General features: G+C 46.5%; 1 protein-coding gene and 1 pseudogene across 3 annotated transcripts in view; both read left to right on the top strand.

Moving 5' to 3' along the window:
• Positions 1 to 16,688, top strand: part of SLC25A24 (solute carrier family 25 member 24) — a 65,038-nt gene that overhangs the window by 42,524 nt on the left and 5,826 nt on the right. For all 3 annotated transcript variants that reach the window (NM_001082777.1, XM_089336662.1, XM_089336661.1), the window contains 2 exon segments: positions 9,722 to 9,829; positions 14,279 to 14,446. In NM_001082777.1, the coding sequence (NP_001076246.1) occupies positions 9,722 to 9,829; positions 14,279 to 14,446 (276 nt within the window).
• On the top strand, positions 4,462 to 7,490 carry LOC138850589 (RNA cytosine C(5)-methyltransferase NSUN2-like; annotated as a pseudogene).

The raw sequence follows: 16,688 nt of genomic DNA on the forward strand, positions 1-16,688 counted from the left end.
GTGCCTGAGGCGGGCAGCCTCCTTGAAGAGTAAAATTGCAGACCATCTCATTTCCCATTGGCTAATGGAAAAATCCATTGTTTTCCAAGTGAATTCCAAATAACTTCAGGGTAAATATCATGCCAAATGTATTCTCAAATTTCCTTGAGTACTTAGCAAACTCACTTCAGATAGGTTCTGTTCACTGAATAGCTAGTAGCTTAGAGAACTGAAAAAAGGGTATTTTCATCTTGGCCTGTAGTTCGCTCAGATACCTCATCAGCTAGGGATAAGGCTGTGCTCTCATTGACAGGGTGTGTGTATAGTGCAGGGGTTTCAGCTTCCACCTGTGTACCAGGTGCCCACCATTCAAACACCCTTCCTCTCATCTCTACAGCTCTATCTCTGCCTGCACATTCCAGAGTTATGTCAAGCTTAGCTCAGCACATCCATAGAGCAACAGTCATATTTGACTACCCTACCCCCATCACCTCCCTGCACCAGCAACACACACACACACACACACACACACACACACACCATTCCTCTGGGTGTCATGTGGTGGTGACTGTCCTTCAAGACTGCATTCGGAAGTTATTTGCATCAGGAGACTTCCTGCATTGTTATGGATAGCTCTGTTTCCTTCTGTTAGGAGATCTGCCACTGAATTTTGATGACCCCAGTTCTTACCCTCTCCTCTGTGGCACCGGGAGCTTCCTTAGGCAGCAGCTATTTCTTTCCAGGTTTCTATTCCCAGCACCTTGCCCAGTGCCATTAAATCCTTGTGGAATGAATGGAAAGACACAACTACTGGAACTGGAATTTGAACCCAAGCCTGCTCAAGTCTCAAGGCCATTGAGATGAAGGGAAGGATGGTTTTGTAAGCAGAAGCAGCAGTATGTGGTGAGAAACGTAGGAAAGAGTGCGGTGGGGTGCATCTCTGAAGATGAAACCAAAGAAGGCTGCACAGACAGGCAGAGCCAAGCGGAACAGGAGTCTCCATTTCGTCCTGAATGTTGGGTGTGGATATTGAAACATTTTTTACAGAGAAGTGAAATGAGTACAGTTACTTTTCTTAAAGATTTATTTATTTATTTATTTGAAAGTCAGAGTTACAGAGTGAGAGGGAGAGACAGAGATCTTCCATCTGCTGATTCACTCTCCAGATGGCCACAATGGCTGGCCATCTTCTACTGCTTTCCCAGGCTATCAGCAGCGAGATGGTTGGGAACAGGAGCAGCTGGGGCTGGAACACAGATGAGTCACAGGCAGCGGCTTAACCCACTCCGGGCTCCAGCACAGTTACTTTTCATTAGATCAACCTGGAAAATAAATGGAGAAGGTGATAGGGGAGAGTGAGGCTGGACCAGAGGTAGAGAGACTCTCTAAGGACACATGCCAATAATCCAGTTATGAAATGGTGATCCCCTATGTGAGGTGATGTCTGTAGGGGAGTAGAGAAGAAAGGAATGAACTGAAAAATATTTAGGGAATTGAATCAACAGAGCTCACGGACTGATTGGATGTGGAGGTGAGGAAGAGAAGACTCAAGGGTGATACTCTGGTTCCTGAACAAGCATAAGCACAGGGCATATCATCTGCAGCTCCATGATGGGCATGCTGTGTTGGAGTTGCCTCTCTGACATGTAGGGGAAATCTGTCCAATGTGCAAGTGGATGTATCATCTACAAATAAGAGCAAGATCTTTGATGGAGAGATTATTATCCAGCTGAAGTCATTGCAATGGGGAAGATAGGTTGAGAAGTGCTTGTGGAATGGGAAATATTTGGGGAAGAAGCTTAAAGGGAGCAGTAGGAAGAGAACATTGACAGGAGACTGAGAGGAATGGCCACAGGGACAGGAGGCAATGCAGAGTGTTGGCCCAGAAATTACTGGAAGAGAAGGGTTTCATGATGGCCAAGTGCTGTAGGATAGTGAACACAATAAGGAAATTGTCTTTTAAGACTTGTTAACCCAGAGATGGGTAAGTTTAGGGTAACTGTTTCAATGGGGTGAACCAGTGGATGGAAGATCTATTTGTCCAGGTCTCTCTGCTTTTCAAACAAAGTGAACATAAATACATATTTAAACTTAAAAAAAGTACATAGGTAAGAGATGCTGATTAATGTAGCAGCTGAGGAAATGTGTTTGAGGGGGGAGGGGAAGAGGGTAGGAAGGGCCTGGGAGAGAAATAAGCACCATCCAGAAAGTGCCAGAAGGATGAGCCCTTGGCTGCAGAAGGGCTCTTCTTGTGCCTGCCTGGAAGGAAAGAGATGTAAGCAGTCGTGGGTAATCTGGGGGGAGGAGCTGAGGCAGGAAGACCGCACTGCCTGCCTGGTGGGCTTCCTATTCTTAAAGCACAGGAAAAAGATGGAAGAGGTGTTGCTGCAGGCTCCCAACCAAGGGGAGCAAGAACTGAGATGGGCAGGATCTCAGGAGGCTCTGAGAGCCCATTTATATCTCCCTTGAGAAAATCTAAGCCTGCGGTGCTGGCAGACTACTGAAAGTCTCTGGGACAGTCAGCCCCTCCCTTCCCCGAGAGGGGATGAAGCTTGGTGACGCTAAGTGCCTGGCTCTCTGCCCTCAGCTCTTCCCTCTGAGTCTGGGCACGGGAGTCCCAGACTCTCCATCCTTTAAATATTTAATCTTCACCAGTCACTATATATGCACTGAGAACTTCTGATAGGTGCTGCGGTGGGTCCGGTGTAAAAGATGCCGTCATGGCTCCTGTCAACATGCAGGTTTTGGGTTTTATTGTGGTTTAACAGAGGGTGTTCAGTGGTTGTGACAGTCTGACATGCAGGAGAATCAGGAGGGCCTGTGCAGAGAGGAGTGCTATGTAGCATTCTGGTGGTCCAGGAATCACGGCCTCGGAAGTCCTGGTCTCTCTCTCTCTCTCTCTCTCTCTTTTTTTTTTTTTCTTGACAGGCAGAGTGGACAGTGAGAGAGACAGAGAAAAAGGTCTTCCTTTTCTGTTGGTTCACCCCCCAATGGCTGCTATGGCCAGTGCACCGCGCTGATCCGAAGCCAGGAGCCAGGTGCCTCTCCTGGTCTCCCATATGGGTGCAGGGCCCAAGGACCTGGGCCATCCTCCACTGCCCTCCCAGGCCACAGCAGAGAGCTGGACTGGAAGAGGGGCAACCGGGACAGAATCTGGTGCCCCGACTGGGACTAGAACCCAGTGTGCCAGCGCCGCAAGGCGGAGGATTAGCCTAGTTGAGCCACAGCGCCGGCAGTCCTGGTCTCTTTTAGGGGTGGCAGGATACCTGTTCTTTCAGGACCTTCATGAAATAACAGAATTTATTTATCTCACGAGCAGAAAGGCACAGCCCTGCCTGGAGGAAGTCAGCCTGTAGTGTGGCACTGGGCTCCAAAGGTCCTAAGGAATAGCAGGTGGCCCGCCCAGCAGGGGGTCACTGCACTGCGGGGCTGTGTGCGGATGTAAGGGAGGGATCCTCAGGGAAGTGGTGCCTCCCTGACCTTCTCTTCTCCATGCCCATGTCTGCCCCGCCCCGCTGACCTGTCTGTTTCTCCGTCACGAGTTGGGAGCGCCTTGCCTCTCCAGACCCACCTCACCTTTCTGCAAGAAGGAATCTGGCTTGCCTGGCTGATTCCTATAGTCCTGTGTCTGGGCAGAACTTTCCTCTCCACGTTGTATAAGGATAGGATAACAACAACAACAACAACAACAACAATGCTGATAGCGTCTAAATACATGAAAAAGTGTTCAAGACCACTAGCTTCCAGGGAGATGCAAATCCAAACCACAATGCAGTGTCATCTCACTCCAGTTAGAATGGCTATTATCGAAAAGACAAAAACTCACAAATGCTGCATGCGGAGAAAAGAGAACACTTATGTACTGTTGGTGGGAGTGCAATAATGCAAATTAGTATGGCCATTATGGCAATTCCTTAGAAAACTAAAAATGGATTGACTATGTGACCCAGTTATCTCACTTCTGGTTATATATTTAGAGGCAATGAAATCAGCATATGAAAGAAATGCCTGCACTCCCCTGTTCATTGCAGCACTGTTCACAATAGCCCAGGTATGGAATCAACCTGGGTGTCCACTGATGGATGAATGGATAAAGGAAATGTGGTACATAAACACACTTGAATATCATTCAGTGGGAAGGAAGAATGAAATCCTGACATTGCACTGGAATGGATGGGACTGGATTCACCGTGGTATAGGAAATAAACCAGATAAGACAAATACCATATGTTCTCTCTCCTATGTGGAAGTTAAAGAAAATTAGTGTGTTTGAAACTGAAAATAATTATTACCAGAGGCTGGGAAGGGTGAGGGGAGAGAGGGAAGGAGAGAGGTTGGATAACAGGTACCAAAACACAGACAGAAGTAACAAGTCCAAGTGTTCCACAAGACAGGGGGGCAACTGTCGTTCCCAGTAGTGCATTATATGCTGTTTACAGAACTGGAAGAGAGGAGCTGGTAGGCTGTAAACACAAAGAAAACGTAAGGAAACAGATAAGCCTAATTGCCTGGGTTGATCAATTGATTCTGTACCCTATACACGCTAATCAAAAAATTAATTTAGGACGGTGGCGGCGGAGGCGGGCGGGTGTCTGCGCGCGGCGTGGGCCATGGGGTGGAGGGCATGGGGCTGGTGGCTCCCACAGCAGTCGCAAGCCGAGGCTGGGGCAGACTGCGCCGAGGGCAGCGGGCAGCGCTGCGATGCGGGCTGGGAAGGCGGCTACCCCGAGATCATCAAGGAGAACAAGCTGTTCAAGCTCTACTACGAGGAGCTCCGCGTTGTGCCCGAGCCCGATGGGAGCCATGGGCCCGCTCAGGGAGCCACTGCCCGCCACGCTGAGGATCACGGGGTACAAGAGCCACGCAAAAGAGATCCTGCATTGCCTGAAGAACAAGTATTTCAAGGAGTTGGAGGCGCTGGAGGTGGATGGCCAGAAAGTGGAAGTTCCGCAGCCCTTGAGCTGGTATCCTGAAGAACTTGCCTGGCATACACATTTAAGTTGAAAAATCTTGAGAAAGTCCCCACAATTGGAAAGATTTCATCAGTTTCTCGTTAGCGAAGCTGAATCTGGAATTATCAGTCGCCAGGAAGCGGTTAGCATGATCCCCCCGCTGCTGCTCAGCTTCCAGCCCCTTCACAAGATCTTAGATATGTGTGCAGCACCTGGATCAAAGACCACACACCTCATTGAAATGCTCCATGCCGACATGGACGTCCGTTTCCAGAGGGCTTTGTTATCGCAAATGATGTGGACAACAAGCGCTGCTATCTGCTTGTACACCAGACCAAGAGGCTGAGCAGCCCCTGCATCATGGTGGTCAACCACGATGCGTCCAGCATACCCTGGCTGCAGATGGACGTGGACGGCAGGAAGGAGCTTCTCTTCTACGACCGTATTCTCTGTGACGCCCCCTGCAGCGGAGATGGCACCATGAGAAAAAACATTGATGTTTGGAAAAAGTGGACCACCTTAAACCCCACCTGCAGCTACACGGCTTACAGCTGTGGATTGCAACGCAAGGCGCCGAGCAGCTGGCGGAAGGTGGGAGGATGCCGTATTCCATGTGTTCGCTGAACCCCATCGAGGATGAAACCATCTTCGCGTCGCTGCTGGAAAAAAGTGAAAGTGCTCTGGAACTGGCAGATGTATCTGTTGAGTTGCCAGGACTAAAGTGGATGCCTGGGGCCGGCGCCGCGGCTTACTAGGCTAATCCTCCGCCTAGCGGCGCCGGCACACCAGGTTCTAGTCCCGGTCGGGGCGCCGGATTCTGTCCCGGTTGCCCCTCTTCCAGGCCAGCTCTCTGCTGTGGCCAGGGAGTGCAGTGGAGGATGGCCCAAGTGCTTGGGCCCTACACCCCAGGGGAGACCAGGAGAAGCACCTGGCTCCTGCCATCAGATCAGCGCGGTGCACCAGCAACAGCGCGCTGGCCGCGGCGGCCATTGGAGGGTGAACCAAAGGCAAAGGAAGACCTTTCTCTCTGTCTCTCTCACTGTCCACTCTGCCTGTCAAAAAAAATAAAATAAAATAAATAAAATGGATGCCTGGACTCACACATTGGAAGGTCATGACGAGAGATGGACAGTGGTTTGCGCACTGGGATGATGTTCCCCACAGCAGGCATACCCAGATCCGCCCCACCATGTTCCGGCCCAAGGGCCCAGAGAAGCTGCAGGCCATGCACTTGGAGCGGTGCCTTAGAATATTATCACATCATCAGAATACTGGAGGGTTCTTCGTGGCAGTATTAGTGAAAAAATCTTCAATTCCATGGAATAAACGTCAGCCAAAGGTGCAAAGTAGGTCTGCAGAGACCAGAGACCCCACGCAGTCCAGCCCTGCAGAGCCTGCAGAAGAGAGACCTGGAGACAGCCCTGAGCTGGATGGTCAGTCAGCCTCTGGGGCTGAGGATCCGGAAGCCATCCAGGAAGCTGAGAACTCGTGAGTCAGTGGGAATAAGAAGGATGGTGTGTGGGGCCTTCCTCCATCAAAGAGAATGAAATTATTTATTTGGGTTTAAAGAAAACCTCTTTGTGTTTATTCCTGAAGACGATCCGTTATTTCCACCTATTGAAAAGTTTTATGCTCTGGATTCTTCATTCCCAAAGAAGAACTTGTTAACTCAGACCACAGAAGGGAAGAGGCAGCTCTACATGGTCTCCAAGGAGCTGCGCAATGTGCTTCTGAACAACAGTGAGCGCATGAAGGTCATTTTCCCTAATTTTTTTTTTTTGGACAGGCAGAGTAGACAGTGAGAGAGAGAGACAGAGAGAAAGGTCTTCCTTTGCCGTTGGTTCACCCTCCAATGGCCGCCGCAGCCGGCGTGCTGCGGCCGGCGCACCACGCTGATCCGATGGCAGGAGCCAGGTACTTCTCCTGGTCTCCCATGGGGTGCAGGGTCCAAGCACTTGGGCCATCCTCCACTGCACTCCCTGGCCACAGCAGAGAGCTGGCCTGGAAGAGGGGCAACCGGGACAGAATCTGGTGCCCCGACCGGGACTAGAACCTGGTGTGCCGGTGCCGCTAGGCGGAGGATTAGCCTAGTGAGCCGCAGCGCCGGCCGCATGAAGGTCATTAACACAGGGATAAAAGCCTGGTGTCGAAATAACAGTGGTGAAGACTTTGATTGTGCCTTCCGGCTGGCACAGGAAGGAATATATACACTGTATCCATTTATTAATTCAAGGATTATTAGTGTCCCATGAAGATGTTAAGATACTGTTGACCCAGGAAAATTCATTTTTGAGAAAGCTCAGCAGTGAGACCTACGATCAAGCCAAGGGAACCGTAGTGCTGAAGTACGAGCCGGACCCTGAGAAGCCAGAGGCCCTGCAGTGCCCCATTGTGCTGTACAGATAGCAGGGGAAGACCTCCATTCCGACTTTGACTTTCGTGCCCAAGAATGAGTGGCTTCGTTATCTCAGGATGATGGGGCTGGAGGTGCTGGGAGAAAAGAAGAAAGACGGGGTTGCACGAACGAACTAGAGTGCAGCCGGTGGAAGAGGCGGGTGAGGAGCAGAGGATGAAAGAGGCTGATGGCCCAGCAGCCTGCGACCCGGCGGGCCCGAGCCGCCCTGGTGAGGAGACCCAGGGTGGATGCCCGTGTGACCTAGCTTCCACCCTGGCCTCTGCTGTCCCAGCTCCAGGAGCGCTTCCTACCTGGAAGGACCTGGTTGTGAACCCAGAAGCTGCTGGGCTGTCGGGCGCGGCGGGAGGAGGCGTCCTGCCTCGGGCTCACAGGAAAGGGGTCTTCTAGCGTCTTAGAAGTGGCTCCCATTACAAAGCTGTGCCTGCTGTTTCCATGTCGGTGTTTCTGTCACCTCCCAGTTCCTCTTCCCTGTGCAGGGATGTCCGTCTCTTCTGCTACCCCCATACTGCTCTTGTGGTCCAGTCTAAGTTATTACTTATAGAGTGAGTCGATAGCTCAGCTCCGTGTGAGTTCTCGGGACCTGTGTGAGCTTCCACGCGTGCACTGAGCCACATACTCTGTGACTCTGCAGTGTGGAAGGGGACCAGCAGGCCTCCGTGACTACTGTGCCTTCTCAGAGCAGGAGCTGTGTCGGAAGGGCTGACACTAGATGAGGGGGTTTATGGGGTGCTTTGCAGTTTTTATTTTTAAATGGGGTTTGGGATCCTAAGAGTGTTTAAATAAAGAGTTATTACTAAAAAAAATTTAGGAGGAAAAACCCATAACAGAAACACAAAAAGGGCAGAGAAACTTCAAAATGTTAGTAACATCTGGGGTCATCACTATGGTGTAGTGGGTAAAGCCGCCTCCTGAAGTGCCAGTATCTCATATGGGCGCCGGTTCTAGACCCGGCTGCTCCTCTTCTGATCCAGCTCTCTGCTGTGGTCTGGGAAAGCAGTAGAGGATGGCCTATGTCCTTGGGCCCCTCCACCCACCTGGGAGACCCAGAGGAAGCTCCTGGCTCCTGATCAGTGCAGCGCTGGCTGTTGCGGCCAATTGGAGTGAACCAGCAGATGGAAGATCTCTCTCTCTCTCTCTCTCTCTCTCTCTCTCTCTCTGCCTCTCTGCCTCTCTGCCTCTCTTTCTCTCTCTCTGTGTAACTTTGACTTTCAAACTTAAAAAAAATGTTAGTAACATCTACTGGATACTTGCCTTGTGCCCAGCCTGTGCTAACACTGTTAGGTGCATTATTTCACATACTCCTTTCACCCGCCTCGTGAGATTGGTGCTGTTATCACAGTCAAGGACACTGCAGCTTGGCCATATGCTTGCACTTGCTCAGGGCCATGTGGCTCTGATTGCAGCCCAGCTTTGTCGGAATCTGGAGCTCGTGGTATCAACATCCCAATATTTTGGCCACATTTAGGTTATATTTCCACCCTTGGTTGGGCTGCTTTAGTACTAGTGGATCTGGGAGGTGCTGCGGTTGATGTGTTAGGATAATTATATGTGTGATTTACAAAAGCTAGTTTTCTAAGTTGTTTGGTTGATATATAATTGTTGCTTAATGGTTTTATTCATAGTAGTAAAAATAAGTGCATTTTTAACAACTTTATGGGGGAAGTGTCTGAAGGTTGTCAAAGCTTTGTTAACCCTTTATTTTTCTGTGCGTTGGGAAAGAATGCCCTTATTCTGTCTTAGCAAAGGAGCAGCTATGCCTGATCTTTGGAATGTGTATCCTTTGAAGTCCAACTTGGAAACCGCTGTGCAGTAAACTGAACGTGTTGGTCTCCACGCCTTGCCTTTCTGCCGTTATTAATGCAGTGTGTGGATTTTGAGACACATCATTGCATTGTTAGTGAATTAGCCTCTAGGAGCTGATTTGCTTTTTGGTATTGTCCTAATTAACTCAGCCTTCCATGACAAAATACCACAGACTGGCTTAAAAAGCAGGAGACGTTTATTTCTCAAAGTTCTGGAAGCTGGGAAGCCTGGGAGCAAGGCCCAGTCATTGGTTCCTAGTGAGGCCTCTTATCCTGACTTGCAGGAGGCCGTCCCCTCAATGTGTGCATGCAGGGTGTTTGCCCAGTGCCAATGTAAGGGGGAGAGAGAGAGAGACAGCCAGATGACAGCTGTTGGGTGTCTCCTCTGAGAGGGGCACTCCTGTCAAGAGGACCCCCACCCTTCTGACCTCCATAAAACCAGAGCACTTCCTCAGGCCCCCGCCTCCTAATACCATCATGTTGGGGTAAATCCCTAAGTACATTCTGAATTTGGGGGGCACAGCTCAGTCTGCAGCAGATACTAATGTGCATTTAATGCTTTATTCATGCAGTACAAGAAGTTGCTTACTGAGGAAGGACAAAAAATAGGAACCTTTGAGAGATTTATTTCGGGTTCGATGGCCGGAGCCACCGCACAGACGTTCATTTATCCCATGGAGGTGAGTACCCCCGTGACGCCTGCCAGCCTTGTGTCTGTTCATTCTCTGAGGTTGTGTAACAGCTCATACCAGAACCAGCAGTTCCAATAAATAAGCATTTACTTTCTCACAGTTTCTATAGGAATCTGGGGGCAGCTTCACTGGGTGCTTCTGGCTCAGGGCTTTTTAGAGCCTGCAGTCAAGGTGCTGGCCAGGGCTGCAGTCAACTCACGACTCATCTGGGCATGGTGTGTTTGCAAGCTTACCCAGGTGTGGGTGTTACAGGCCTCATGGGCTACTGGCTGGTGATATCAGTTCCTCACCACGTGGACCTTTCTGTAGGCTGCCTGAGTATCCTCTCAGCATGGGAGCCAGCTCTCCCTACAGCCAGTGATGAGAGAGCAAGGTCCCACAATCCAACCTTGGCAGAGTGTGGGGGGACCACACAGGGTGCAAATACCAGGATCCAGAGGTTATTGGGGGCCATCTGAAAGGCTAAGTACCACTATGTTGATGAGAAATTGTGACTCCTGTTCCCTCTGAGGAGTTTCTGTGCCATGAATTTCATAAGGGATCCTCAGGATTTTGTTAGAATGATGGTGATCCTAACTAGACCTTCTTCCATTGGAGCATGGGTTGGCGGCTATGGTCCTCCTTGTTGCACACAGCCTCTTGAGATAAGAATGGTTATGTGTTTAAAAGGCAAGTAGTGGAGCTGGTGCTGTGGTTTAGTGGGTTAAAACCCCAGCCTGCAGTGCTGGCATCCCATATGGGCACCGGTTTGAGTCCCGGCTGCTCTACTTCCAATCCAGCTCTCTGCTAAGGTCTGGGAAAGCAGCAGTAGATGGTCCAACTCCTTGGGCCCCTGCACCCACGTAGGAGACCTGGAAGAAGCTCCTGGCTCCTGGCTTTGGATGAGCTCAGCTGTGGCCATTGCAGTCATTTGGGGAGTGAACCAGCGGAATGGAAGACCTCTCTCTCTCTGGTTCTACCTCTTTCTGTATCTCTGTCTTTCAAATAAATAAAATAATTCTTAAAAAAAAAAAAAAGGTAGGTAGGGGCAGGCATTTGACAGGCATATTGGACTGCTTGGCTTTCAGTTTCACTTCTGCTTCTGATCCAGCTTCCTGCTAATGTGCACCCTGGGAGGTAGTAGTAATGGCTCAAGTGCTGGGGTCTCTGCCATCCATGTGGGAGACCTGGATTGGATTCCAGGCTCCAGCGTTTGACCTGGCTCAGCCCTGGCTGCTGTGGACATTTGGGAAGTGAACCAGCAGGTGAAATCTCTCTCTCTTTTTGTCTCTATCTCTGCCTTTCAAATAAATGGAAACAATTTTTTAAAGGAGGGTAAACAAAACATAAGAAAGCAAAGGATATGTAACAGACCTCATCTTTTAAGCCTGCAAAAACTAAAATATTTATTGTTTGACTTTTACAGGAAAAGTTTGCCAACTCCTGCTTTAGAGCAAAAAAAAAAAAAAAGTAGATGTTGATATCTTTGATATATCAAAGAACTTTTTTCCCTCAAAAACCTTTTATTTAAGGTATACAAACTTGATGCATTTTAGGAACTTAATGATTCTTCCCACCATACCAGCTCTCCCACCCTTCTTCCTCCTCTGTCTCCTATTCCCATTCTTATTTTTTACTGAAACCTATTCTCAATTAACTTTATACAAAGAAGATTAACTCTATACTAAGTAAAGAGTTCAACAAATACTATATTAAAAAAAACCCTGCTCCTCAACAGTTTGTTGATTTCTATTTTGATTTCTTCTCTGACCTACTGTTCATTCAGGAGCATGTTGTTCAATCTCCATGTGTTTGCATATGTTCTAGAGATTCTTGAGTTATTGATTTCCAGTTTCATTCCATTGTGGTCTGAGACTATGTATGGTTATGATTTCATTTTTTTGAATTTTCTGCTTTATGGCCTAGCCTTTGATCCATCCTAGAGAAAGTTCCATGCACTGGTGAGAAGAATGTGTATTCTGCAACTGTAGGATGAGAAACTCTGTAGATATCCATTAGGTCCATTTGGTCTGTAATGTTGATTAACTGTTTTTTACTTGCTGATTTTCTGCTGGTTGATCTGTCCTTTCCTGAAAGTGGGGTAGTGAAGTCCCCCATTACTATTTGTATTGTAGTCTACATCTCCCTTCAGATACATTAACATTACTTTTAAATAGCCGGGTGCCCTGTAATTAAGTACATATATGTTTATTATAGTCACATCTTCCTATTGAATTGATCCCTTAATCATTGTATAGTGCCCTTCTTTGTCTCTTTTAACAGTTTTTGTGTTAAAGTTTTTTTCTGTCTGATATTAGGATGGTTATACCTGACCTTTTTTGGTTTATGTCAGCATGGAATATCTTTTTCCTTCCTTTCACTTTGTTGTGTATCTTTGTTGGTGAGATGTGTTTCTTGTAGGCAGCAAATAGATGGGTTTTGTGTTTAATCCATTCGGCCAGTCTGTATCTTTTAACTGGAGAGTTAAAGCCATTTATATGCTAGGTGACTATTGATAAGTAAAGACTTGGCCTTGCCATTTTCCCATAAATATTCCCATTGTTTATTTTGGATTTCCTTTGTTATTTTACTAGGAGATTTTCTGCCTTCACCTTCTTTCATAGTGATGACCATGTTTCTGTGTTTCTGTGTATAGCACATCTGTAGGCATCTTTTGTATGGCTGGACAAGTGGTGACAAACTCAATACCTGTTATAGAAGGTCTGTATTTCACCTTCATTCATAAATGAGAGCTTTGCAGGTTATGGTATTTTGGGTTTATTGTTTTTTTTTTCTCTTAAGATCTGGAATATATATCGCTATTCTCTCCTAGTCTGTATGGTTTCTGATGAGAATTCAGCTGTGAGTCTATTTGGAGATCCTCTGAAAGTGATCTAGTGTTTCTCTCGTACACATTTTAGAATCTTTTCTTTATGTTTTACTGTGGAGAGTCTGGCTACAATGTATCATGGTAAGGATCTTTTCTGGTCATGTCTATTAGGAGTTCTGTGTGCTTCCTGTACTTGGATGTTCCTTTCTTTTACCAAATTATAGAAGTTTTCTGTAATTATTTCACTAAAAAGGCCTTATAATCCATTCTCTCCATGCCTTCAGGAACTCCTAAGATCCTGTATGTTGGGTCCATTGATAGTATCCCACAAATCTCCAACACTGTTTTTTAGTTTCCTAATTATTTCTTCTCCTCTTTCTCTCCCTCTCCCTCCTCCCTCTCCCCCTCCTCCATTGCAGTCCTTGGTGTAAGCATGGATCCTATAGCAGTGACCCTCACCAGGGATTCAGGGAGCCCCGAGTGTGTGGGGCTGCCCACAGTAACTACCCTAAGACCCAGCCACACCGTGCACCCTCCCATGCATGCTTTAACAGTCTCAGCACACAAGGGTCCCACAGTTATGAGCACCCAGCCTCCTGTCAATTCTCCTAGCCAGAGTTAGGCATCTCCTCTCTTCTGGTTGCTGGGCATACAGACATGAGCTGGTGCAGCTGTTACATATGTCCAAAATGGCACCTGCCCTCTCTTGACTAGTTAGTTATAGGATGCTGGTGCTGGGTAGTCAGGGAGAAAGAAACGTGCCCCCCCTTTCCCCTAATGTTGGCAGGTGTACTGTCTACCCACAGGCTTCCAAGCTGGACCCATGCCAGGCTCTTTCTGCAGCTTTATCTCCAGTGGCTTGGGCTACTGCAGTCTGGTCTCACCTCATTCTCCAAAACTGGTGCTGAGCCTCTCGGCTGCTGGGGTTCTGAGTTGTGTGCGTCTACACCCTCCACGTAGGTCCATGGTGTCCCTCTAATTTGCATGGAGTTTCTTCTGCCATTTTCTCCTTAACTCTTGCCTGAGATTGCACTCTCTCCACATTTTTAAAACTATATTCCCCTAGACTAGAGCAGTAGCTCTCTCCTTATTATGCCATCTTGGTCTCTCTCTCAAAGAATTTTTAATAACTGAAAAGATCTAAGATACACTCTTTAATTTCTACTGCTTTGTGGTATGCATGTTATCATAGCTTTGCAAGCATCACAATGCAATTGTTCCTATTGCTCCATACACTCGTCAGAAAAGTCTCCTAACTCAATACTTGACTTCCTCTTACATCCTTCATCTCAATAGCATTACTTCCCATTCCCTTCTGTCCCCATCCTGTGTGCAAGCCAAAACACTGGAGTGTTTCCATCACTGGCTACCAAATCGACCAACAGTCAGTTTTGTTCCTCTGTCACTACCCTCATTCAAATCCTCTTTGCAATAAGTAAGTCTTCCTGGCTCCTATCTTACCTCCTCAGTAGAGCTAATATGCTAGGGAGAATCTATTAACCAGTTTTATAACCATTTGAGTTACAATATGTGTGGGTATTTGTTCCTTGTAAAATTTCTTATTTTGAATTTGATGATGATAGAGTTAATATGAAGAATAATGTTTTATCATGTTTTTTCATATCCAGGTTATGAAAACCAGACTGGCTGTAGGCAAAACTGGACAATACTCTGGAATATATGACTGTGCCAAGAAGATTTTGAAATATGAAGGTTTTGGAGCTTTTTACAAAGGTTATGTTCCAAATTTATTAGGCATCATACCTTATGCAGGCATAGACCTTGCTGTGTATGAGGTGAGTGAGCAGCAGTGTCTTGATTCTGAAAATGGGTTTAAATAGCTCTTATTGTTAGAATTTCTCTATAAAGAGGTGGATGTATACCAGAAAACAGTAAGTGACCAAAGTTGGCTCTAGAATGCATTCTTTGATCTTTCTTTTCAAGTACTTTGAGTACTTGAGGACAAGTGCATGGAGTCCCTTTTGTGTTAGATTTCTTTCTGATGTATTTTGGTTAATGAAGAGAGTAGACTCAAATTCAGGTATAGCTGTTCAGCTTAGAAGATGGTGCTAGGAATCTTTGTGGTGGGAGACAAAATAAGCAAAAATGTCACATTTTCTTTGGTTTGTCAAAATCTGTCAGTGGCAAAGCCAGCAAGTGACTCATGTGGGTAACTCAAATTCTATCTTTGTGTTGAGTAGACAGCTCAGTACGAATCTTGGGTCAACCTTGTCATTGCCATCACTTAATAATTGATCAATCTGACAAACATTGATTGCATACTGTGTAACAGCCACTGAGTTAGATACTGAATCTTGGGATTGAAATAAGAATGCAGTGTCTGCCTTTAAGAAACTGAAGGTCTGGTGAGGGAGATGGAGAAGTCCACAGCTAGGGCCCAGTGTGGTGGTTGTGCTGTGGAAGGCGTCTGCCAGGGCACAGGTTAGCAGGGACCCATCCTGAGGTGGAGGGGTTGCTGGGATGTGTACAGGGAGCTTTCTTAGAGGAATTTACTATTTATATTGAAATTAAAAAAAAAAAACTTTATTGAGCTACAGCTCCTATACCACTTGCATTTGATCTACTTAGTGTACAGTCCAATGGTTTTGGTATATTGACATTATCAATTTTTTAAAAATTATGACAAAATATAAAGTTTGCCATTTTAATCATTTCTAAATGTACAATTCAATGCAGTAATTGCACTCACAATGTTGTGTAACTTTCAGCACAAAATATTTCTTAAACATTTTCATCACTCCAAAACAGGACCTTTTTAACTGTTAAGCTATAACTCCCTACCCCTACTTCCCCCAACCCCTGATAACCCCCTAGCTACTTTGTATGAATTTGTATATTCTAGATGCTTCATAAGTGAAGTCATGCAATATTTGTATTTCCGTATCTTGTTGAATTTTTTGTAGTGACATGTTCAACTCCCTTCTCATTTGTGTATATTCTATAGACATTATAGCTTTGTCATTACTCTTGCAAATATATAAAACATATTGAAGTTATAAAAGCCTGTTTAATACTGATTACATCACTCACACGTAAAAACTCCCCTCCTTTATATCTTTGACCTCCCCTTTCCTGTGTTATTGATGGTACAAATTACTTCTTTCTCTGCTGTGTTTCTATTCATATGCATTCACAGTTACTTCTTATGATTTTGTTTTCTAAAATATATACTAGATTTCAAAAGTTATTTATCAGCTCCATTACAATGCTGTAGGATTTTAGTTTTCTTTTTTTTTTTTTTTTTTTTTTTTTTTTTGACAGGCAGAGTGGACAGTGTGAGAGAGAGACAGAGAGAAAGGTCTTCCTTTTTGCCGTTGGTTCACCCTCCAATGGCCGCCGCTGCAGCCGGCGCACCGCGCTGATCCGATGGCAGGAGCCAGGATCCAGGTGCTTTTCCTGGTCTCCCATGGGGTGCAGGGCCCAAGCACCTGGGCCATCCTCCACTGCACTCCCTGGCCATAGCAGAGAGCTGGCCTGGAAGAGGGGCAACCGGGACAGAATCCGGCGCCCTGACCGGGACTAGAACCCGGTGTGCCGGCGCCGTAAGGCGGAGGATTAGCCTATTGAGCCACGGCGCCGGCTCGGATTTTAGTTTTCTATATATTGCCTTCCCCATGGTATTTATATTGTCATGTGGTTTTTTGCTGCTGTTTGTGGTCTTTTATTTTCAACTTGAAGGGTTCCCTTTAGTGTTTCTTGTAGGACAGCTCTGGTGGTGATGAACTCTGTTGATTTTTGTTTTCCTGAGATGGTCTGAATTTCTCATTCATTTTTGAAAGACAGTTTTATTGGTTGGCAGCTTATTTCAGTGCTTGGAATATAGCATGCAAGACTTCCGTCAAGTGATCCTCCAATCTTATGGGATTAAAAAATATAAACATTTGGACTAGGTATAATTTTTTACCTATTAGCATTTTTATACTTAACATATTTTATGTTTAAGAAGTTAAGCTGTAGATCATGTAATTTCTCCCAACAGCTGCCTTCTAGTGAACTACAGGGACCTAGGATAATAGA

Source organism: Oryctolagus cuniculus, chromosome 7, assembly GCF_051225735.1.
Source record: "Oryctolagus cuniculus isolate XC-2025 breed Fujian yellow rabbit chromosome 7, ASM5122573v1, whole genome shotgun sequence".
NCBI classification, from domain to species: Eukaryota; Metazoa; Chordata; class Mammalia; order Lagomorpha; family Leporidae; genus Oryctolagus; species Oryctolagus cuniculus.